Source organism: Trachurus trachurus, assembly GCF_905171665.1.
Source record: "Trachurus trachurus genome assembly, chromosome: 9".
Lineage (NCBI taxonomy): Eukaryota > Metazoa > Chordata > Actinopteri > Carangiformes > Carangidae > Trachurus > Trachurus trachurus.
Window position 1 is genome coordinate 26,415,731 of NC_139895.1, and position 25,771 is coordinate 26,441,501.

Sequence of the window (25,771 nt, forward strand, 5' to 3'; positions counted from 1 at the left end):
GACAAAACCAATTTCTTGCTTGTAATAACTCCTGACCTAACTGCATGAACAGGGCTCACGGCAAAGTAGATGAAGTGTATTCATTGGCATTTAAAGCGCAAGCTATAGATAAGTGATGGTGCTGGTGCTCTAAGCAGTAGCTTTAAATTGTTTCCAATCACATTCATTTTGTCGATTGCAAATCAAACGTAGGAATTGTCATTCTGGATCTCATACCAGTTCAAATCTTTTGGCATACATGGTCAGACATTAGGCAGATGGATTAGCCACCAGGAGCACGGTGCATGGTTACAGCCAGCTTTATTATGATTCTGAATGTTTGAATTTATTCATTCATTAATTTATTGATTTGATTAATAAAAGTATGTCCAGTTTTTACACCAAATATGATTTTTTTAATAATAGTTTGACACCTAGGGGGTCTGTAGTGTTGTAATTTGCCTTGGTGGTGTGAGTGATGAAGTTTATAGACATGCATTTCATTCCTCGGTGCATTGCATTTCTCACTGAATCTACTGCTGATGTTTTGCATCAACAACACCTCATGCCTTAATGTACAGTGTAGTGTATGGTATTGAATGTAAAGTAGTGTTACTATGGTTACTAGTTTGTTTGCTATATGTTAAGTTACCATGGTGCTCTCTAGGCTGTGTGTGTATTTGTAAATGTACATAATTCATAATTTGGATGTAAAGCATTCAGTCAGTGTGTGATTTGAGGAGTCTGATGAGTGTGCTTCAGTTTGAACACTGCATAGGGTTTAATGTCCTTTTAAAGCCGAAACACGAAACCAATTAAAGACACTTATCATCAAGGCCAACAAGACTAACACAATGACAAACCATCAATGTCTGACATTTACCATGAAATGAATGCAGGGATTTCAATTTTGTTTTATTATTTAAAGCTGCTTTGTGCTAATGAGCTCCATTTTTTGGAGTCTGCATAGTGACAAAATGCTGAGACAGTGTGGCCATTGGAAGTTAGACTCAAACATGTAAATATAAACTGTGGGATGACTTGCAAATCAAACTTGGCATAGCAATTGATACAAGCTATTGCATAGTTAAAGTAGGTACTGTTTTTGTACTATGCACACTGAAATGTCTGACTTTGAAACTACAAACTTGCACTGCTTTGTAGCACCAGGTTCTATTCAAATAGCATTAGATGGTATCGCAACATCATTAGTTAGGTAGACAACATCAGGTTAAAAAAAAAAAAAAAGGAAAAAAAAAAAAAGATTAGATCATAAATTACAAAGACGTCACTGGGGCCCTTTTTCCATATGTTTGGGTGCTAATATCACCGCTGCAGAGAAGCACAAACCAAAGGGAGCTTTAGCAGCACCAGGAATATATTATATATGCTGCACAATCACTACTGCATAGTTTAAGAGGCCTTGTTCAGAAATGGTTGAAAATTAAGTAAATAATAATAATAATAAATAAATAAAAAAAAAACAATAAATGAAAAGAAAAAAACTTGAATGTTTTCTCAGTGTTCAAAGCCTAGATGACGTTTTCCTTAGTCATCAGGCATTTTTGTTCTCAAGAGCTGTTTTTATTGTTTAGGAGCTGTAAATCTGAAATTCTGTAGCATGTGTTCTTGAAAATGTGTAAGTAATATTTACTAAATAAAAAGAGGAGCAACGAGTGCAGTTTGGGCATATTCTTTATTAAAGGCCTCTTCTAGTTGTGTCACGGCAGACTTTTTTGCAGCCTCACGTCGGTAGGATCCTCGACTGCGCAGAGGCGGCAGCAGCTGCGACAGCGTCTCATCCGGAGGAAGAAGAAACAAGACTGAAAAACAGAGGTGGACGACTGCACAGAGATGGTAACATTAATGCAGCCTTCTCTTACTGTTGTCCAGTCTTCTGTAGTTTTATTTCATGTCTGCGCACTTGATAAAACAGGAAACCGTGTCTCATGTAACCTGATACTACTGCATAAACATAAACTAGCTAAAACGGGTACCGGGCTAAACTTATGCTAGTTCAAAAACAAACAAACAAACAATAATAATTGGGCTATATTTCTTATAAAATGTCTTTACCGTGTGAAGTGGGAGAATTGTTTGTGATGTAGCTTGAAGTTTGAAGGTAATAACATGAAAGGTCAGCAGAGCTTCGCCAAGTGAAGTTTAAATTTAGTAACACACTCTTTTTAGTGTTGCGCGTGCCCTCCTATTTATGTCACGCGCGACACAAGTTAAAATAGTGACACGAATTACTACAAATTGAAGTAATTGTTTTTGGTTTGTTTCTTTTAGATCTGTTTCAGTGTAAGTAAGGATCCCTCTGGTTATGTGCAGTGTCGTATGTTGTGCTGCTGATGTGTCATCTAGTTGTGTAGGTGGAGTCAACAGGTGTGTAGCCACAAGCTCTGATTGGCACAGTGTGTACACCTGTGAAAATATGGCAGGACCAGTGCTGAAAAGTCACCAGACCTGAAGTAGCACTTTCAACCTGGAAGTAGCCTACAGCTGAATTAAACACTAATCATTGTAATCCTGATCTTTTGCTCTACGATGTTTTATCTGGTATTGTGGTATTTTTTAGTGTTGTTTGATATTTTAGTCAAAACAAATGTCCAATTTATATGACACCCTTCTACCAGCCGGTCAGTTTTTGTCATTTTTGAGGAATTTGGTCTACTGTCTGTCTGTGTATATCACTTTTACAAAAGAACAATGCCATTTGACTCTAACAGACTCCAAAACTAAAACACTTCCTCAGCAAAAAGTATTTGTTGAAATAAATGCTTCATGCCTGACTGAGTGCTGTTGTCCTGCAGGCTGCACCAGGATCGTTTTTGGTGTTGTGTGCCTGCATTTTGGGACTTTTCCATGTGGAGCCAACACCAGACACCTTACGGTCTCTGGATTCTTCTTTTTGTCAGTAAGTAGATCATAGTGAAATAGCAGGTTAAAATGCACACAAAATGATCATGGTCTTTTGCAGATGTTGTGCTTAATCACTTTATATAGCAGTATTTGAACATTTCTAACAAGCTGGGTGTTTATTTTAGCCTGTCAGTACAGAATGCAACACAGAATTGTATGCAGTGAGTTTCAGTTTCTATCTCTCTTCATTAAAGTGGTGGGCTAGAAGTGATCTATCCTGAGCTGGACGTTGATGAATGTCTCACAATACCAAAGCGCCAGGAACTGAGAGAGAAAATCAGCACAGTGTGGAAGGCCCCACAGGTTTACTTCTCTGGAGCACACAAGGTAAGAGATGCGTGTGTGTGTCTGTGTGTGTGTGTGCCAGCCATTTATGTTGTTTGTTGTTTTCAGGATAAAAAATACAAAGGATCTTATATTGTAGAGTACACAGATTAAATTCAACCACTGTGGGTTATTAAAGAAGTGAATATTACCAGAGACGTTCTAATATTGAAGGACTTTGATATTACCCATGTTTTCTTTTTGAATAGTAAGCTGAACTGTCAAAAAAACTGATTCACTCATTCCTCAACTCTAAACATAATTATATACATCATAACTCACAAACAATGCTTTAAATATGATAAAAAAAAAAGGTGCTATGAGGATGTTTTTTATTTTTTACATTAAAGGGATACTTCACCCAAAATAGATAATTCGCCAATTTTCTACTAACTGTCATGCCAAGGAAGGGTGTGGAGAACTTAGTTATCAAAACGCTTTTGGAGTTCCAAATGGACAGTAAGGATCCCTCTGGTTATGTGCAGTGTCGTATGAATATTATTCGGAAAAAAAATTATTTGATCTCTGTTTTTAGTCTTGTTGTAGCAGTAGCGCCCAGTGGCTGCGCAAGACGCGCAAGATTTGCAGTGAGATGCTCTTTAGTCGTTATAAACCATTGGATGTATGAAGTAAACACAGAAGAACATCTCGCAGCAAATCTCGTGCATGCACACAAACATCAACAGAGCCACAGAGAGCTTCTACTACAACAAGGCTAAAAACGGAGATCAAATTTATTTTTTCCAAACAACTTTTTCATGTGGCAGCTTCAGGACACTTGGGTCAGTACTGACGAGCAGTATGGAGGCATTTGGATGTTTCATAGTGTATGTTTTGGATGATTCAAAAGTGAGCTCTATCCGCTGCCATTATATGAAAATCCGTTGCCAGCCGGACCCCCCCTGGAACTCCAAAAGCGTTTTGATGACTCTGAAAGTTCTCCAAACTCTTCCTTGGCATGACGGTGAGTAGAAAATTGGTGAATTATCTATTTTGGGTGAAGTATCCTTTTAATCATGTGTCTGAGAAGTTTTGTCTTTATGCAGTGTCATGAACATGCACATGCTTATTTTTGACACTAGAGTGCAGTAATAGATCAAACATACAACAAATATTTCAACCTCAACAGAGCAGGCCATGGGTTACTGTTACAAGAAACAAAGTATTTGGTAAAGTAATAAAACCTTAAACATTTCAGCAACAATCTTAATGTGAGCCTTGGGGAACTCCCGTGCTGCAATATTTGATCTCTGAGAGGTCAACGGCACCCTCTCAGAGATCAAATATTGCAGCACGGGAGTTCCCCAAGGCTGTGTGAGTTCACCCATCCTGTTCACACTCTATACAAATGAGTGCAGGAGCACACAGCAAAACACACATAATTAAATTTTCTGATGACACAATTATTTTAAGTTTGCTGCGGGTCGACGACTGTCCCTCATTGTATCACAATGAGGTTACAAATTTTAAAACCTGGTCTGACAGTAACCACCTTATTCTTAATACTATAATAATTTTTGACCCAAGAGAGGTGCGAGCCCATGACCCTGTTATCATTGGAGACTGCGAAATAGAACAGGTGGATTCATACAGATACTTGGGTGTCATGATAGACAGCAAACTAAGATGGAATGATCATGTTGAAGCCTTATGTTCCAAGCTGGCTCAAAGATTACATTTCCTCCGTAAACTTAGGCTTTATGGAGTACACCCTAATACTATGCTTACATTTTACAACGCAGTGCTTGACAGTATTATTCGTTATGGGTTGACTGCTTGGTATGGCACTGCCACTGTCCAGCTGAGAGCCAAGGTTACAACAATGATTAAAACAGCCATGAAGGTGATTGGAATAACAGACTATGCATCCCTTCAGACTACATATGAAACAACAGTGATCAGACAGGCACACAGGATCCTTAATGATCCAACAAACATCCTCCTGTCAGAATATCAACTCCTTCCTTCGGGAAGACGTTTCAGGGCCAGTAAATACAAAAGTAATAGATTTAGATTTTCGTTCATTCCCACCTCCATAGCACTTCTTAACAAAAAACCGGCCCTGCCTCCTCCATAGTAGAGTAGAAGCAGGTGTCACGGACGTTTGAGTCTTATTTTTATTTTTTATCTTATTTTCTTTTTATTTTTTTATTATTTTAATCTAAATAATGGTGGTTGTCTATGTGCTCCACGCGCACCATACTTTCTGCGGCTCCCTGGTTGTTGCATAGTTGTATGTGTACACCATGTGTAATATATTCTGTGTATTATGCTTTGTGTGTATATGGACATATATGTGTACACCATGTGTAATAATTATGTTTTCTGTGTGTATGCGGATGTGTGCGTACTCTATGTGTGGATGTGTGCGTACACCATGTGTACATGTGAATGTGCAGATGTATGAGTACCATGTGCTCGCTATGTGTGGTTTTAGATGCAGCTGTGTCAGCACTTGTGCCCAAGACAAGTTTCCTGTCAAGGACTAATAAAGTATATCTTAATCTTAATCTTAATCTTCAGGTTTAGTCATCTTTCTCACCTTCTTGTATCTGCATCGCTGACACATAGGCACACATAGTGGTCCTGTGCAGTAATCTGTGCCGCCACAAAGGGGCGCTAGGACATCATACTCAGAAGCCACTTGGTGAAACCACAATAATGTTGTATCTGCATTTGTAGTTTACACTCTTCAGAATGTCACTTAACATAAAGTTTGTAATGCTGTCACTAACATCCCTAATTGAGCAACTAATAATGACAGAGGTTTGATGGGTAAAACCTGCGATCATGCTAGTGACACTACAGACAATGAATCTCCAGTCTGAGTTAAGTGTCATTTGGAGATGTTAGAATGAACTGCAGCGGACAAAGCAAAGCAAGCTGTGCATGCTCCAGAGAGTCAGTGTGTGAAATAGTATTCTGTAATGGTAAATCAAGTTTAAAAAATAAATAACTTTTACTTTAAATCACAGTCTCCATCAGACAAACCACAATGAGATACATTGATCACTAATTATAATTCACTCAGGTCACGCTTCAGGTCAACAAATCGATTTAATTCATCAGAATGACCAGAGGCTGGAAACCAAAGTTAAATATGAATAACTATCATTTTAAGTCTAGTGTAGGGTTAAAATGTTTAGATTTCTTTCTTTTCTCTCTTTTTTTTTTTTTTTAGATAAATTTCATGATGAACAAAAGAAATCAGTGACAGAATGTTATTCAGAATGAAAATGCTTTTAAGAAGAGTGTGACATGAACAGCACAGCCCTTAAATACCTTTTGCATCACATGAACTGAAAAGAACTGCAAACTGAAAGTTTGGAAAATGGATTGAGACAAGATGAAATTAGATTTGAATTTTATGTGGTATGTTCATAAGTACTTCTGCCAGACGTAGAATCATCACAAAGCTTTATTCTCATAATATGTGTCTGGTATTCATTTATTTTTATGTGTATGTATTAGGGATCCGTCGTCTGTGTAGTGTTATTGTTGAGCGACAGATTGAGAGAGATACACTTTCCCAGTCCTCAGAATCCCTGCTGAAGTTGACAATGGAATTACACCAAATCTTATATCTGTGAATTGAAAACGAAAATTGAAAGCCACCTCGGTTTAGGAGCTAGTTTATGATTTCCACAGCTAAGCAGTCTAGCTTGAACATGATCTATTGCCCTTCTCTTGTTCAAACTCCTTTTGATCTATGGCCGTATTATCTATAATGCTGTCTTACATGATTCTCTTTTATTGCCAGAATCAGTGTTGGACAGCAAAACAGATTACATGTTAGATTAAATCAATAAAAACTTTATTTACTGGGCTTTGAAATGTAATTCTCCATTTTTCCTGACACTTGAGCAAACACGCACTATTGAAGGCTCAGATCGTTGCCAGTGGTTCTGTGGTTGGTCTGCTGGTCCACCACGCTTTCTGTTACTGTGCCATGCTGCCAGTGCTGCTGCTATTCTTTGCCACTCAGCCCTTGTACCCAGTAGCAGGAATACCGAATAGTGGCCGTTCAGGCTCAAATCCACCCACTGTAACACCCACTTCATTACTGGGACTGGATGCATGCCTGCTGAGTAATTGTAATGGAGCGCAATGGGCAGCAGTCCCATAAAAACGCCTCTAAATAGGTGCTCATGACCAAAAACAAAAGCAAAGGGCCACAGAAACTGCAGATTTCTGTGTCCAAACTTCAGAGCAACGATTCACCACTTGAACTTATGTGTGAGTAAAACCTGGCACGTGTGTTAATGAAACATTTTTAGAAGCCCTGATTACACTCAGATGCCTGAAAAGCATCTACAGCACAAGTGGGAGATGTATTGACTAAATGGCCCTAACTATGACAGCATGACTTAGTCTAATAAAAGTTAAAATGAAATGGAAAATATTTGAATATAAAACAGCCCTAATCATATTCTTTCATGTTCATAGCAATCATTGTTATGAACTGGATGCACAGTTTGCTGGAGGTCGCTGGGTAAATTTGATAGAACATGACCTTTTTACTTACTGTTTTAGTTACATTTGTGAGTATGTTAACTGTTGAATAGGGACAAGTGACAGCAGCAGCTAATGAATCTGCTGTTTCATTTTCTAGTGAGGAAGGTTTTGAAATACAATCATTTAACCATATAGACCAAAAAAAGTTTTTAGGGTAATGCATAACATAAGTATGATTCCAATTTTCTTCCACTAATTGTTGTGCTATTGTCTGAAACAACAAATGTGTTGTGTCAGAGCTACAAATAATCACAATCCTTTGCCAAAATCAGTCCCACAGCTTCTCTCCTAGTGATTTCCTACTGTAGTCCTCATTGTACTATCCTATATTATATGATTTTGACCTTAAAGTAAGTCAAAATTTAAGACATTACCTGTCTCAAAAAATGTGCTTCTTGGTCCAGTCTCACACCCGTGGATGTTTTGGCAGTGACCTGAATCATCAGTTAACTTGATTGTTGTCAAGAAGAAGTGTCAACACATCAACAACAACATCAAAATGACAGAGTAAGATTCTCACATTTGACATTGATACTGTAGCAATGATTCCTGGCGTATAAAGGTAACAATAGAGAGAGAGGGACGTAGATTGGCAAAGAAGCTTTCATCCAAGTTGCTGACATGCTCAGCAGGTCAGAGCCAGGGCTGTGCTCTCACAACATCCTCACTTGTTGTCCAAACCAGCTCTTCTGCAGTGACACCTGGCTGTGTACAGTGATTCAGAAGAATGATTTTGACAGAGACGTGTTCTCAGAAACAGGGAATCAGACCTGTAATTGGAACCAACTTCTTCTAGGCTCAGAAGGTTAATGTGTTTAGTTGCAATCAAGCTTTGTAAAACACATTACTGTACGTAGCAGTATAGAGGTCAGCCCAGAGTTGAAAGGTATTAACGAGTTTGCCTTATCACTGAACATTGTAAGATTTGTCTTGTAGCGATTTTCTTCCACCTGTGTGAATTTACCATATTTGGGAGGCGCTTTTCCAGTCTAGTCTTCTGATTATTCTGTTTTGCAAACAGCTCGATTGAATTAATTTTAGTATGACTTAGAAGATCAAGAAAATGGGCATTTAGTGTGACTTTGCTATACAGCTGTTTTGATATATGCATACATTAACATGCTCTACACATCATTTCGATACCAGCGCATTCATTTTTCCTCGGTGTTCTTGGCGTAAACAACACAGGCCACAGGAGCTATCTTTACCTCATAGTTGCTCCAAAAGTGGAGACAGTTTTGGAGTTGTTGTTTTCTTTTTTTCTTTTTTCAGTAAGGACCATAGCCACAGGGCACATTCTTAGACATGGGGGATTTCAAAGCCTTGTTTTTGGGTAGACATTTCTTGCATCTGGTGGATGGAATGAGGGTTTAAACCATTACTGCGATTAGAGCTGCCTCACTATGATCTCTTGAGCTTGCTTACTGCTGCTAATAGCTGTTTCCTCTCTATTTCCCTCTATCTTTTTCTTTTTCGCTTTCTCTCTCTCTGTGAATGATTTTTATGCTTCGCTAAAACATGTGGGGGCGTTGAGAGAGGATTTAAATGCAACGATCCCCCTCCTCTTTTTTTTGGTGAATCTCAGCGTTCTTTTCTGCAAGCCTCTGATGACGACAGGGCAGCTTTAAGCCTGGCAGTGCCCACGGCAGGCTGCCGTCTCAGCGCTGCCCACTCTCCTCTGTGTTGGCATGCTAGAGAAAGCGAGGGTGGGGTTCCTCTCTAGCAGACCCTGTCATTCCTAGGAAAGCCTACATGTCCACCCATGCAGGATTCCTGATAGGTCTTCATGTTGGGGATGTGAGAACGCAAAGATAGGGATTTTATTTTCAGTAGGCGATGGTCTTTATTCAGTGAGGAGTCAAGGATGTATATTTAGATGAACAGACAAGGCACTTGCTTGAGCCTTTACATGACAGTGAGGGTCAACAAGTGAAACATGTACTATAATATCCATCTAATTGCATATTCACTGTCATCAGGTGGGTGTTTTTGGCTCCGCTGGATTAAATCAGTGTGTTTGGCTGAGATTCAGAGAGTTTATTTCCTTAGCTAATGTTCCCCTTTGTCATTATAACACCATGTTAAGCTGACCCGTGTCCCGCTCCATTCAGTCATTGCCCATTACTACACAGCATATATGATTCATGCAAGCGTCTGAAGAGGCAAGAATTACAACCTTCTTCTACTAGTACGATTGATTATGCATATTCAGGGGAATGAAGAGAGGCAATAAACCTCTCGAGCCACAATCTCACACAGAAGAATAATTTGCACCTCGGGAAGCATGTGTGTGGCATCCAGACGACTACAGGTGCAAGCTGAACTAGTCATACAATCTGTCGCACTGCAAAGGTTTCAGTTTTGCCCTCAGTTGAAAGGACAGTGGGCAAAAGGAAAGAAGCAAATGTCATTCATGCATAAGTGAAACTGCACCTGACACATTTATATCCCGCAAGCAGTATTTGTTTTTTGTTTTTCCTATTCCTCTCACCTCCTTTTCATGTCTTGCTCCCTCCACTCACCCATGCACTCATTTGTATACTGACAGTCTATTTTATTTTTTGAACCTACCGTTTTGTACCCTGTTGTTGCAGTAGCATGGTATTACTTCACCTTACATTTTGTCTAAGCGCGTAGGCAGCAATACTTTTACTCTGTGGCTGAGAGTAAAATATGATTTCAATTACCATGAAAATGTATTGTATTATCAATGGGAGGATAAGAACAGATTAAGGAAGCTCTGGGATGCTCTTACAGATGACAATGGTCAGGTTTCTAAGCAAGCAGTGGTATTGAAGAAAATGATTTTCACCGTTTGACAAAAGCTCTGAGAAAAGGAGGTGGTTCAACATTTAAAGCCGACTCAGACCCTGATATGTTGACGTTATTTGCTTTGATACATAGAAAGTTTTTTGTATTGATTGAGTATTATTTTGAAAGGTAAACTTTTTTTTTTAACAGCACAAAAGTGTTGTTGGAAACAATGTGGAAAAAGTAAAAATTCTGATCCAAATTTGCGAACAAGTTTCAGCACAGAGGCAATAGCAAACACCTGGAGGAGCAGTGGGTCTTTAATAAAAATACCACCCAACCTGTGCCTCCTGATTATTATTCAGTATTCACTCAGAAATTCTATCTTGTCAGTTCATATACATTGACGGCAAGATCTGTTCAAACAGAGATTCATAATTTGCATGGGAAGTGCATCCGCAGCTGTGGATACTTAAACAAACATGCAAGATTAAATTTCTATTTATATGAGCCACAGAAGTCTAACATTTGCCAGGGAATCATTGTAAGATCTGGAGACGACTCAGTTGCACTTTGGCACAGTGAGAAACTTGTACATTTTCTTAATGTGATCCGTCCAGGGGGAGATGTCTGCAGCCTCATGACACCCTAAAACATCACCTTGACAAAAAAATGAAGCCGCTCTGTGCGCTTCTCATTTTGTCATCTTATCTTGTGTGTGTATGATCTTAAAATATCTCATGGGTGTTAATATGCTTTTTTCCTACTGTATGAGTGCCTTCCTTTTGTGAGAAAGTGCATGGCAGAAATTGAACTGTAAACTTTAATTTAGATCCCCAGTTGTAGAATTATTTATCTTAGATTCATAAAGTCTGCATACAGACACTCTTCATAACTTTACACACATGATTACTGGGATACTTATACTTGAAACTGGGATAATTGACTTTTTCTTCTTTGACAGCCTCTTTTCTTTGAGAACTAGGTAATCACAAAGTTAAAAGTGATCGTGTGAAGTTCACTTAAGACCCAGATGCTTGGCTTAGTGGCACGTTGCCCAAAATGTTTTGTGCTTCTCATTTATGGTCCGGCACAGGGTTTAGTTACAGTTGTGTCCCAATCCTCTGATTCACCTTCTTTAAGAACAGCTTCAGGGCTGCTCATAATGCTTAACTCTCCATAATGCCATCCCCTTCATCTCCCTAGTGGTCTTATTGTCTTAACTCTGGATGGAGAGACAGAGTGTTAAGAAAAAACAGGTTAATACACATTTGGCACAGTGGAAGTAAAGTATCTTTTCAAAGATACTCTCAATTCAAGGTTGTTTTTTTTTAATATATATATAAAATGATTATTCCCATTTCTCTCAATTTGTTAAGTTACCTTGTTAGTGTATTAAACTGTATTTTTATTTACTATTTTATTATTTTTTATTTTTGACATTTAAGGGCCACTAATGGTAATAGTGATCAGGTCCATTGAAGTGTTGATTGATCTTAGAGCAGGGGATGATAAAACTGCCTCCCTTGTCATTTTTCTGATCCTGTAGTTTGGAAGCAGAGAAAATGTTATGCAAATGATTTGTTAATCCCTTTACATTATTTGTTCCATTTCTCCCTTTCGTTTTCACACTCAATTTCTAGCACAGCGAGCTGACAGGCGGACACCCTCGGATTGCTAATTCTTAAGATAGAAAAAAAAAAAGTCAGCCATCCATCACATTTAGAATATATTCAATTAATTCAATTCAACTTCAATTAATTAATTTGACTTGAATGATTTACCTGAAAATGTGCAAATAGATACCGAAAGCCCCTCAAGTAGTTCACTTTAAAAACCCTCAACTTTAACCTCCTTCTTTTCTTTTATGTGTATTTTCTTTAATGTTTTCACCGGCAGATTAACAATCTCTCGAGAAAAACATTGACCTGCACAATTAAGGATATAATATCAGCATAAGCAGGATAAGACAGCTGAGTCTAAGCCGAGAGAGCAGTGGCACATGAAACTGTGACCAGTGTTGTTTTTTTTTCCCTTAGTTTTGTTGTCCCAAAGGTTGGTGTTAAAAATAATAAGAAAGAGGTGGGATGGTCTTAGATTCAAGAAGCTTAAAATGCAAAATCTCAAATAAGCCCAATTTTCCCTAGCCAATCGCGTTGCATTTTGGTGGGTTTGTGTTGATCGTCTCAACTGACTCACATACCGCCCCTCCCCAAATAAAAACACTAGAGATTTACGTGGCTTTTCAAAAATGTATCTAGACATTTATCCAGCTTAATCTTCTTAACATATTAAAGTGATTTGCTTTACCCTGAAGTGGCTGAAGCTGCAAGCTCACCGCCCTTCATGGCATTAAGACCTGAGAGGCATTGTGGACATCTTCCGCTCTTGAAAAAGAGAGAGGTGGGCAGAAGTCAACCTGCTTCTCAGCTGTGGAGCTGTGGCTGTCCCCGCTGTGCGTCCATTTTATTTTTTTTGTTCTGTTATTAGTCCAACTGTTGCACTCAGTCAGTGTTCTTAGGCACATGGCTCTGCCAGCACTGCCCACACTGTGGTGTGGAGGTTTGGAGCTCTCAGCTTTTGAGCTGAACTGAAAGAGCTCTCTCACAGAGTAGGTGTTGGCAGGATGCTTTGTTTCTTTCTGTGAATGTCATGAGAGGTATGGATAATGAGAAAACTGAAGCACAGTGATGGCATGATTTATCGGGGTGCCAACTTTATGCCTGACTGCAGATTTGGGCATTTTCAAATAGATGATGTGCTTAACCTTTTCTTCAAACGCAACACAAATCTGAGAATCAGTAGTGACGGTTACAATGTGTTTTTCCTTAAAACACCACTTCCAAGGCAGGGCAGCTAAAAGGTCTTGGTCAAACTCAAGTACTGCCACTGTCCCTATCTGGCATAATGCTCTATGGATGTGCCTCGGGCCATTCATTTTGCCAGATTGCATCAGCTGAACTGTAAGTTTACATTTGGAGACATTTATTGTAGCTGAAGCCTGAGTCGGTTTATTGTCTTCATGGTATTTAGCTTCATGTCTGTCAAAGTTAAATCAGACATGATGAGGTCAAGTAAACGTGGCTGTGCTACAAGTCTAATTTATTTAATTTGGCTGAGAGTTTAAAGCGTTGCCAAATATTTAAAGGCATTTCTAAAATAGTCTGAAGAATTACTCTGCAAATTAGTTTGTTGTTGCTTTAGCTTACGAATTCACGTTTTTGTGACAAATAGTGAGGTTTTGGTCAAGGACTGCTATATTAGTTCCCTAATTAGTACAGCAATAATTCTGACGAACCAAACCACAAGCAGTGAAGATCATTTGTGATGAGAACACAATGAATATCTCTGACCACAGAACTCTTAAGCTTGAACAGTCTATTCACAACACGGAGCAAAAGATTTCAATACTAGATGATATGAAATCACACATTTATACATTGTCCATGTTCCTTGTAACTGATGATTATTTCCATTCATTACACTCATTTTGTTGCTGTTGTTAAAATATCAGAAAAAGACTCAAAATGTCAATCACATTTTCTCAATGCACATGTCATCACCTTTACATCCCATGTTTTGTGTGACCACCAACAATAAACCTGAAAATATTCAGAATACCGTCACATAAGATGAAGAAAAGCAACAAATCCTCACAACAGAGAAGCTTGAACTGGAGAATTTTGGGAATTTTTACTTAAAAACAAATAATTAGTTATCAAAAAAGATCATTCATTCTGCGTCGTTGAAATAATCAATTAATTGTTCCAGCTCTACTGTCTCACACAGATTGCAATTATGTGTACTGATTTGATTCAGCTACTACGTTTCATCTCAGACGCTTTCTAAATTACCTGCATCAGTAGAATATAATGCTCTTGTCATTCGACTAAATAATGACAGCAGTTTATTATGAAACAAGTGAAATAGATTAAAATAAATCATATGCAATTTAATTTCACTTGCTTTTTTCTTTTTTTTTCTTGTCTATGCAGAAAAGACACCGTGCAGTGTTTGTTATTATCTGTAATGTATCTGAGCTTAGAAGACGATATCATTGACTTTTGCAAAGATAAGTTTGCATAACATACAAATGTGGTTTGCAGGAAATATATTTGCCACTAACTAGACAATAAAATTTTAATTTAGGCTTGTGACAGATATAATTGTAACACTGTATGCAGTTAACAACTTGCTAACAAGAAAGTGACAGCTCAGAATGATTTCTTACTCTCACTTCTGTCTGCTGTACCACCACAACCGTGTAACAGTGATGTGTTTTTGCTAATGTGGCCACTTACTAGGTGGGGTACCTGATGAGATGAAATGTCATGTTTTACTCTATCTCCTTTCTTACTCAAACTGGCAGGTACAGTACTTGACCTCTTGTACTTGGAGGTAATGTCTGACAGGTGTTATAATCATACACTGAGGCTGTCCATACAAAATGCTGTTGAACGTAACACAGCTCCACACAGACAAGCACTTCAAACAAACTATGAGTGGTTGCTTCTTTTCATATCACAGAGAATAGGAGAAATTGATTGGAACTGGGAGGCTTAGGACTGGATTTTCCTCAACCATGATATTTTTTCTTTAACAACTGCAGCTTAAATTTAGATTTTTCTGGCTTTGTTTTTTATTTCTTTGTCCAAATCCTATCGAGTGGTGCTTCAGGTTTTTCCTTGAGTAAAAAGTTGATATTGTTGTGGGGAGGGAGAAAGGACTTTTTTTTTTCATGTGTGCAGGAATGTAGATTTCTTCCCCCCGTGAAATCCTAATTGTGCCTTGGAGGGCTGGTAGGGTATCTCTGCTCGGCTCAGCTCAACAGGATTTGTGTCTGTGTATGTTAGAGTATGTCTCTTAGCTTGAATGCGGATATAACCCTTTCATTGCACAAGCTGCTGATTTTTCATATTTGCCGATAGGCTGATCCTGTGCATCCGTCGCTCTTTGTGAAAGATATTAAAAGTTTTTTGTTAGGGAAGCTACCATATTACATTTTGCTTAAACATTTGATATATTTTGGGGGAGTTAATGCAGATAACAAGTGGACCTCTTTCTGTGGATCAACCTCATTTGAAAATTAAGCTCCTGAGAGCAGGCCTTGTCAATAGTGTGTGGTCAGATTGAGAATATATCTCAGGTCAAAACTACATGTGTCCTGTGTGCTTCTTGAATTATTGCTGTGCATTTATCTATGCAAATCCTGGATAAGATCCTATCTGCCTGCAGCGACATATCCCCCTGGATTTGGTCTATGTGAGGCAGGCAGGTTATGGTTGACAGTCAAAAAGGAATTGCACCAACATATACGCAAAGATTATTGCTGTAGTCATTAATTGTTGGTTGAAAGGGGATTAGGATTACCAGTCCTATGGAACACTCTAACACCTGTCCTTCCTCATATCTAACAATGTTACTTCAGTTTTCCTTATTTCTGTATCAGCTCAAGTTGGCAAAATAAAAAAGGCTGATTTATTCAAATGAATCATCAATGCTGGAAATGATTCAATATGTGCCACATTCAGATGGGTGATATATTATTCCCTTGGGGAGAGGCAAAGATGGAGCTGTGGAGCTGTTTTATTTGTGCTGTCTTTATCAGTGTGTCAGGCAGAGAGGCTGAGCTTGTTGTCTATGAATGGACAAGCCCTTGAACCATAAACCTGTACCTCCTCTGATAACAGTTTCTGCATTGTGATATAAGTGCCATTCTCTGTGATGTCCTCTCTGACAGCGCTAAATATATCAACACACACAAAATGATCTGTCAGACGAATTATTTTATTTCAACCAGTTCTCCAAAACTAAGGATTTTCAGTGCAGTGTGTGTTTTTTGAAGACATATTGTGGATTTTCTTATGGGTTGAAAGCAAAGCGCAGTATTGTGATTTCATTCCACCAGGCTTTGCTATTCATACTGTTAGTGTTTTGCCTTTAGGTGAACATTTTTACTGTACTTCTTTTTTGCCTGCCATACCTTATGCAGTGTATCATTTAATGCTATTTCTGCTGCGGGGACCTCAGACTGCTCTGACGTCTGTGATTGCCACATCTTCTAAGGTGATAAGAGTGCTCCCTGAATTACTCAGAGCCCGTGTGATGACATGGCCCTGATTGTCAGACGGGTGGGCTGGTGACACTGGAACACAGACGGTGCTTGTCTGTTTGAAATATTCTGTTTCAAGCTTCCAAGCCCTGGGCAGTCCTCTCTCCCAGTCTCCCAACACCCAGCTTCGCCCACTGAAACAAGACTCTTCCATACTGGAAAATCCGGCCCTGTCAACTGGCAGTCTGGACTCGGTTCAGCCCACATGCCAAGCACCCCCCACCACCACATCCAACCTCTAATAGGCACTAGAGTTTGCCACCCCATGTAGATGCCTTTTGGTCGCCATCCATGGATGGCGTCAATAGCATCTTCCTACACAACAGTGACTGAACGGAGGGCACAAGAAAATGTGGGAATAATTTACACTTTCTCACTGTACTACCATTCGAAACCATAATTAATCATGATAGAAAAAATGTGGAAGCCATCTTGGCTGGTGAAACACACAGTGCCTGTGAACAGCCCTGACACCTTTAACAGCTCTGATGGCCAAATAGGAATGGGTGTCAGAGTGCTTACAACTTAGCTCCCTTTGTGGCAGCATGTAACCCATCATCTTCAGAAGTGTCTTCTGTGTCTGCTGCATGATGGTTCTCCGTCAAGTGTAGCTGTCGGAAGCCTCTCATATATTTTAATTCAAATAAATGCAATTACAGACAATTAAATAAGTGCAATTATAGACAGTCTTGGGTCCTTCTAGATGTAACAATAGCAAAAAAGAAGAAGAATTGGTTTCCATAAGAACAACATAGCTGCCAAAATAAAATGTGAAGACCCAGATAAAGTTAATCTGTGAAACACGTTAAATATGAGCCTGGGTTTTGCAGCTTTGAAATCTCATGTCATGCACTGTGTAAACTTGCTGTTTTCAGTTGCACATACACTAACTAAAATATCCACTAATCCCACTAGATCTTCATTATTATACTTTTCATCATCCAAATTCCCCTAAGGGCATTTAGAATCAAAGTAGTTGATTTAGATTCCCAAATCCTGGTGAAGTAATTAGAATGTGCTCACCATTAACTTTTATAGGCTGCACTTGCTGGTAAAATAGCGGATCTATGACTCGAAGTGTATGACATGCTTGACAGACTAATTATGGATATGAGTCCGGCACTGTAATTTGCCCTGTTTGACTGTGTTGTGTTCTCAGCAGCCAAACTAGATGACAAAAATATTTCCCTCTTGCCTCATTTAGCACGGGCTGGATCAGAGGCTCATATCCCAGCGCCTGGCTGCATGTTACTTCAGAGTACCTGTTAGTGGTAGTTACTGTGTTAGTTAGAGCATGTGCATTTGCAGAAATGCTTTCATGGCAGTGAGTAGGTGTATGTGTGTAAAGCCACCACTAGAAAGTGTTGAAAGCCTCAGCTAGCAAGATCGCATCCAGGGTGACTAATAAGCTTAACATGAGCACGGCTGTGTTCGCAAGCATGGCGCGGTGAAAGAAGTCTTCAATGTTGAGAGAAATGCAGAAATGGTTCCCTAGGCTGCTGCTAATTCCTTCACCCCCCTCAAGCTTCAATCAGACTGTGAACCATCTCACTGTTAGCTATGGCTTCATAGCAGCTCCAAACTGCACTGCAAAAGTACATGTCTTTACAAACAGAGTTCAGGACAGGCTGCATTTGAACATATAAAAGAGCTGCTCATTTGTGGTTTTAGAAGCCCAAATAAAAATAGAACAGATTTTTAAAATTGATTAATGTGCAGAATCTCTGGGCTATAAATGATATAAAAGAAGAATATAGCATATTTGTACTTTCCTGAAAGTGATGTTCATTGGATTATGTAATTATGTAAACTTGTGTTTCATACTCTGCTGTGAGTCCTCTTGAACCACTGCCTCCTCATAGCTCACACACTCCTCTGTTTGGCTACCTACTAGTGGGGATCTAGTAGCTGTGTTGTCTTTGGGCCTTAAATATGCGTTTGTATCCACATGTGGCTTTCCTTTGACCATGTGGCTCCTCGAAGTGTGGATTTATAAGCCACTTCACACTCCACTCCTGTGTGGGAGGGAGGCTGAGTTAAAAATAGGCAGGTTTGGAGGTAGTGAGCAGCCTGCACTGTGTGAGGCACTTAAGAACACACTGAGGAGTATTGGCATTCTCTTTGCATATCATTTATATGTGTCAATAATCAATCTGAATGTTAAACGAGTAGCTGTAGCTGTTATTGTGAAATTCACCAAATCATCTTGTGTAATAGTCTCTCAGAGGAATCAGTAGCACTCGTGTTGCACCAAAGAAGCACTGACACTGTGGTTTTATGGAGCTCAGTGATAAATGGTTGGACATTTTCTGCTGATTTACGAGATCTAAGACAATGTGAAGTGGCTTCAATTACAAGACACTATCTTTAGCTCATTGACCTTATGGGGTGTGTCTGTGTGAATGTACGATGTGTCCACTATGTTTTGCTTCATATGCCATCTTAAATCTACATACCAGTGATTTGGTATTGCGTTTTGAGAGTGACTTGCATGATTATATAATAATAAAAAAGTTATCCTGCATTTTAGTCCTTAGTCAGCTCTGTCTCCTAGAAATTCACTAATTTATTTTGCCTAATATGTTTGGAAGGAAGTGTAACTGCTGCCAGATTATGCTCACTGTTCAACATTTTCCCAGTAAAAAAAGAAAGTGCTGCCTTTTTGTACGGCACACGAGTCTCAAAGAGGTGGTTGGAGTGGATGATGAGCTTCCAGAGTGCAGGACTGTGACACCAGTGACTGAGTGGGGTTAGTTCATAGACTACCTTGTGCGGTTAGGTTTATGCAGCAGCAGAACTAAAGGTCAGGTTAGGGACACTTTTAGTTAAATTAAGTAAACAAGTTAGAGATTTTCTGTGCCTTATGTGCTTCAACATTATCTTAAAGCTACCCTATAGATTTATTTACCATGCTATTTCCGTGGAGCAGTGATTTGTTGTGTGCACTAGAACACTGGATTCACAACCTGACACTGGTTTTACACTTGTGCATGACTGGTAGTTGGTGATGGTAATAATAATAATTAAAATAGGCCATACACATGTAAAATAAATAAATAAGGAAGAGAATCTGCTCTGCAAATGTTTAATGAGAAGGGAAATGCATTCAATATGTGTGGTCACTGGTCACAGTATATTTTGGGGCGAAACCCTGACTGAAAGAAAATAATCTATATTGTCTGTATATTACACTGTTCGTATGCTACTCTTACCATAATGCAACTCTTTATGGACTGTAAAATCTGTGTGTCTAACCTCAGTATTTGTAGTTTTCAATGAAATTAGCAGTATGACTACTTGAGTAATTTTCTCAGACTTTAGAGAGCTCAGAGCCACAGACGTTATAACTATAACTGTTTCCACAGGCGGAGTATTTCTCCTAATCAATAGACAATTGACTTTAGTGTGTAAAATAAGTGGAGCATTATTTCCCATTGTTTTATTGGTACCTGGGAACTAGAGGCAGCAGACTAACATGAATGCTTGTGTGTATTGTAAAGAAGCTGACCTGCTCTCCACATTTAATAACCCACCACCTGTGAAACTGTTGTTTTGGAATGTGCTTTATAAATACATCTTAACTTAATTACTTGTGGATTACCGTTCTTGTTTTCCAAGCTGATGTTTGTATTCATGTCTAGTCATAACAATTTACATTTTAATCGTCAGAATAACCAGATATTGTTTGTGAAGATTCCATGACAGTTTTTTCTCAATAGATGATCACCAGTCTGCCTTCTGTGACTTCCTATGAAGGAGGTTTTATCATGCGGCTTGTAGTGAGGAACAATGAGGTTTGAAAGCTTCCGCAGATTAGGGGTGGGGGTGGGGGTGGGTGGGCTGTTATCAATGACAACGAGGACCTCCTCACCTGTAAAGGTTGGTGACCTCGAGGTGAGAATACCGTTGCCCCCCTCTATCGCCATCTCATTTTTGGATGTTCGCCCCCCCATTCTCTGGTCAGGATTCAATTACTGCTGCCTGGCTGACCCCTGACCTCTCTTCCACCGAGATGAACCTCATCTTCTGACCCTGACAGTGGCACCGCTGTTAACCTTCCCCATCACTTGCTCTTCTGCCTCTCTGACTGCCATCCTGCCTTCGAAATGAGACCTTATTACTTTGTTCTTAGTATAAAAGTTCACACATCTTTGCTCTGTTCACTTGATTATATATTTATATATATTCAGTTAGATTGAGTGGCTGTGAAAAGCATGAAATTAAACCTGAGAGTCGATTTCTTCGTCATCTGACAAATTTATCTCTACAACCATGTTTTATAGTTTTTTTTATTTTTCTTTATTTACAGATCGATCTTTCAACCTTGCTCTAAGCTACAGTCGATGGTTGTTAAGCCATCGCTGTCTCTTAATCACAACACAGATACCTGTTAATTACCAAACGAGTTCAAGTGTTTTTGCTACTTAAACAAGGATTTGGGATCGATGCGTTGCTTTGCTCTGGGTCGAGCGGTGAGCACAGTTGACCATTTAATGAAACATTGTGGGCTCTGTGCGCTGAGGCTGAAGGAGATGAAGAACAGGGAGGATAAAGCAATGGGTATATTAATAGGCAGCTGCATGGACGACACTGTTTGGTAGTGGGTCAGGGATAAAGCATGAACTTGTAAACTCACAGAGGGGCCTCTCCTCCCTCCCTCCTTCCCTCTCGCTAACTCACTCTCGCCCTTCGTGGTGTCATCAGTTAGCAGAGCTGGGCTCGATAGCCCAGGCAGCTCTAAGAGAGCAGCGATTAGACATCTCTCTGATTCTCAGCCCCAGCAGAGTTCACTCAAAGGTAAGCCAGTAGTTTACATCCTCAGAGACACCGGTCTTCCTCTGCCTTTGTTCTCCACCGTCTTCTGTTTTGCAGATACTGTATCTACTCAATGCTACTGGCTACCGGAGTGGGAGTTTCATGTCATCTCGAGAAAATGCAACAATATTTATTTCTAAAAAGTAAACCTATGGTTCTATAATACATGTATATAATCATGAAGAGGTCTAGACTGTATGTATGTATCCTTAAGTAAAAGAACACCCCCCCCCCCCCCCCCCCCCCCCCCCCCACATTCTCTGTAGGTGTCATTGAAGAGAGCACCTCCCCCTTTCCTTTCTACTGACCAGTCGCCGTGACACAGACGCCCAGTCAGCTGCAGGGTTTATTTCAGCCGCCCAGCGTCTGAGGTGTGGTCCCAGTGGGCCGTTTTGCTGTGATCACAGCAGGCAGTGGGAGGTTAATCCCAAGAGAATACAGGCTCAATCTCCCCCCGCCTCCAGCCTGCACCCAGGAGCCTCACATCCCCTCCTGTATAATGGCCTGAGCTCTGTGGTCTGTGGCCGACACCTACCCAGATTTCACTTCTGCTCTGAGCTCTCAGATTATTGTGGCATTTTGAAAGGCCGGGGGATACCGTTACAGAGTGTTACAGAGCCGACCTGTCACCTCATTTACAATAACCTATATTATGTACATAAAACAGATTAAACACAGGAGCATAAAAACATTTTGAAATCTTTACTGATAGCTCTCTTTGTCCTCTGAGATAGAGGCAATTAACTGTCATCAGTGACAGATTTGATTAGCTGCAGTGTAAAAGCAAATTTAAATCGTGAATGATCATCATCAACCCCCAAATGTTAAGTTTCCCCATAAGTATGAATGCTTAATACTAATAACACAGAGCTCTGACATATTCTTGGAAAATGTGTGCCTTACACTATCCAGCTATGAGAATTAGCACTGTTTTGATATACATTTAGTTTGTTCGAACCCTGATAAATTATTTCAGATGGCAGAATATGCATCTGTTTTTCCCTGGAGTCTTTCGCACATATCTGTGTGTAATTAATGTGGAATTGACAGATGGAGGAAAAAAATGTACTTGTAAGAGAGAAGGGTACATGCCACAATGTGTGAAGTGCAAGCACGGAGGGAGCTTCTTGTATTATTTGCTGCCCGTGCCAGCTGGACCAGCCAGATTCTTACAGGTAGAAATTCAAGCAATAAATATGTGCAGGAATCATTTAAATTCAGTCCCCACTATAAATAGGCCATGATTTTGTTGTTACAGTTTGAAATGAATGTGAAATGTTCTTAATGTTGTTCTAAATTTGGCTTTAGGAAATCTAAGCCTGTCCTATACAGTGTATCTCTATCCATGGTAACTCTCATGAAATATCCAATAAAGTGCTATTTATTTCGATGATAATTGTGACTGGAGGTCATTTTTAATTTAAATGCTTAAATTGCATTTATCTGTGTGCGTGTGTGCCATGGGTGTGTATGTGTGTGTGTGTGTGTGTGTGTGCGCGTGCATGCTGTTGTTTGAAGCCGTGTTATTTCTGAATGCATCAGGGTCTGACTTAAATATTAGTGTAACTACATTATCACAGTGTCTTTGCCTGGTAGCAAACATGTACAAATGAGGATTACAACTCTTGAGAAGGCAACAGGTCATGGTTGGTAAGCTGCCCGAGGGGGTCACTGATATAGAGTCACTTTTGACAGGCTGTGGAGGAGGCTCTATTGTTGCTGGTGTGTCTGGATGTTACCTGCAGGCACTATCACAGAGACTACAGTATTATCCTATTATTAGGCTTAGTTGTTTACGCTTATTACTGCTTGTCAGGTAGGCAGTGAATCCTTCTGAAAATGAGCATCTGCAGAAAAATACATGACTACTTCTTTATCTCATTCAAGTACATCGGCTTAATTTTCAGAGGCCTTTAAGAGTGTGTTGATGGGACACAAACAAACAGAAATTTAAGGTTTATGTTTACACGGGAGTATTTGATTCTATGAAATCTTCCACCACGCCACAGACAGTGTTGTTTGGCAGTCGTGTGTGGGAATTTAAGAAACGCTACATCTGTTTTATATGCATTAAAGCTGATAACATTATGGTCTTGCTTCAGTTGAAAGTACATACATACAGTGAGAGGACATTGTGGATCGAAACTGCCTCGACTAATGTCTCTGTTTGTAGAGGAAGTGAACAAAATAAAAAAAAGCCCATCATATGGTCTGGCAGATTTTGGGCACAGGACCAGGGATGACAAATGTGCTCTCGCAATAATTCAATCTGCTCTCATAATTCTCTAACTTTTAGGGACAGACAGAATGAACATTTTCAGGCAATTAAGCCGCCAAGTCAACGTCCAATAACTGTGATCAAGTGTTAGTTAAGATGCTTTTTCTCTCACTTTATGTATTGACAGATTGAGGAGTATAAAGATACTGGATAAGTGGCAGAAAGTTACTGTGAATATGTTAACGAGACGGACTGGTATCAGATCCAAAACGTTGTCATTTTCATTAATGTCACAGTAATTATATTAAGTTTAAGGAATAACAGAGAAGAGATGGAGATGTACTCTTTCTATAAAAATGAGTTTCTGATTAGTGCAGCCACAGTGCTGTGTGTTGTTGCCTTTTAAGGACAGTTTTATTTCATGTGCTTTTTTTTAACAATATTGTCTCCTGTTAATTTATTTCTAACATTTTAACATTTTAGCCTTGACAGCTGAAGGAGGACTGTGTTATAATCATGTGTCAAGCCCAAAAAAAAAGGCAAACCCAGCCTTCTGGTATCAACTGGCTTTGTGAGATTTCTGTACCCAGCTGAGAATACAAGCAGCTACTTTAAAAACAAACGACACGTTTTATGAATAGAATAAAATTCCCCACTTACAGCATTTTTAAGTACAACAAGTTAAAGTTAAGAAAGTAAAGTAAAGCATCTGTTTTGAAATATTTAAACCAAGCATTGTTAGCTACAGAGATGGCTGTCAAGCCTTGGGCAACGGGATGTACAAACAGCACATGGCTGCATTTAGAAAGCAAAAGGGATCAGGTACCGCTGTTCCTGGAACTGCCTCTGGGCCAATCATAATGTGTGTGGTACTTTAGTAAAGCACTGTTCTGTATTAAAAGTACAGATATATGAATTTCCTTCTGTTTGCAGAAAAAGATGTATGTTCTGGTGATGGTTGATCCTGATGCTCCAAGCCGCAAGAATCCAACTTCTGCTTACTGGAGGCACTGGCTGGTCGTCGACATAAAGGTAGAGTTTGTCTGCAATAACCTCTGCTCTCACTTAAAAAAAACAGCCTTGTGTGTTTTGGTATGGGTGACACGGACAGCATTTCTTATTGGATTAGGAGCTCATATGCTACAAATTTATGAAGTGGTGTCTGGATTTTTTTTTTTCTTGAAAATTGTGCATTTTCATAATCTCGGGGTCTCACTTGGCATGTCTTGTGTTTACATCTGCACTGGGGCCGATTGCAAGGCTGAAAAATTATGAATGGTTTTTAAGCCTAACTTGGTGAAGAAAGGATGCCAAGTTCAAAAAATGTTAATTTTTCATATCATGTATCTTGTGCAATAAATGCCTGTGACAAAAGTGTGGGAGTAAGTCTTTCTAAATGGCTGTGAAAGTTTGCAAGGCCCTGTCAGCAGCAATTTCCCTCTGCTGCAGAGAGCCTGGGACGTGTCAATGCAGGCGTGTGAGACTGAGATTGAGGAGAGCAGGATGCGAGGCGCACACTCTTTCTCCCATAGAGCTCCAGTCCCTCAGCTCCCCCTCCAGTGGAGAGATCTTGGCAGAGTGTCCTCCCTTCATCTGTTCCCCCAGGCAGAGCAGCTCCCCCAATGATCCACACTTCTCCATATTTTACACCCCCGAAATGGGCACGGCTCCGATCCCCTTATTTCTCTTCATATTTCTCTCCTTTTTATCCATTCGTTTGTGTGTTTTCACATTCTTGCATTCTAACGCCAAATGCGTGTTGAGTTGTTGATTGCCTCAAATATTTGGAGGTTTGCAGACATTTTATAATCCCGCGGGAACCGGGAGATCAACCCAGTAGATTAAGACTAGTGGTCTGAAAAAACGAGCACACAAAGACGCTTCAGCGATGTATCACTGCTCCCGTTTCATTTCATAAGTCGTTGTTGTACACTAAGTAAATGCCACTTTGATTCAAAGATTCAAATGTGATGTATCTGGGATACATATTTTAGTAAACCTACAATACGCATAAATTCAGAATTTTGTGATTCAGCTCATCTTTGCTGCACTTAAGAGATGATTTATGCAACCGCATTCCTGCTTGCCTTTAAGGATCTGTAAATATCATATCACTCACATACATCACTGAT

General features: G+C 39.6%; 1 protein-coding gene across 1 annotated transcript in view; it reads left to right on the forward strand.

Annotated features, from left to right (window-relative positions):
• Positions 1–1,704: 1,704 nt before the first annotated feature.
• pebp4 (phosphatidylethanolamine binding protein 4) overlaps positions 1,705–25,771 on the forward strand; it is a 54,222-nt gene continuing 30,155 nt past the window's right edge. Inside the window, exons 1-4 of the mRNA XM_083979143.1 lie at positions 1,705–1,836; positions 2,796–2,899; positions 3,099–3,231; positions 24,573–24,671. Of these exons, the coding sequence (XP_083835269.1) occupies positions 1,834–1,836; positions 2,796–2,899; positions 3,099–3,231; positions 24,573–24,671 (339 nt within the window). The 5' untranslated portion in view covers positions 1,705–1,833. The remainder of the gene's footprint in view (positions 1,837–2,795; positions 2,900–3,098; positions 3,232–24,572; positions 24,672–25,771) is intronic.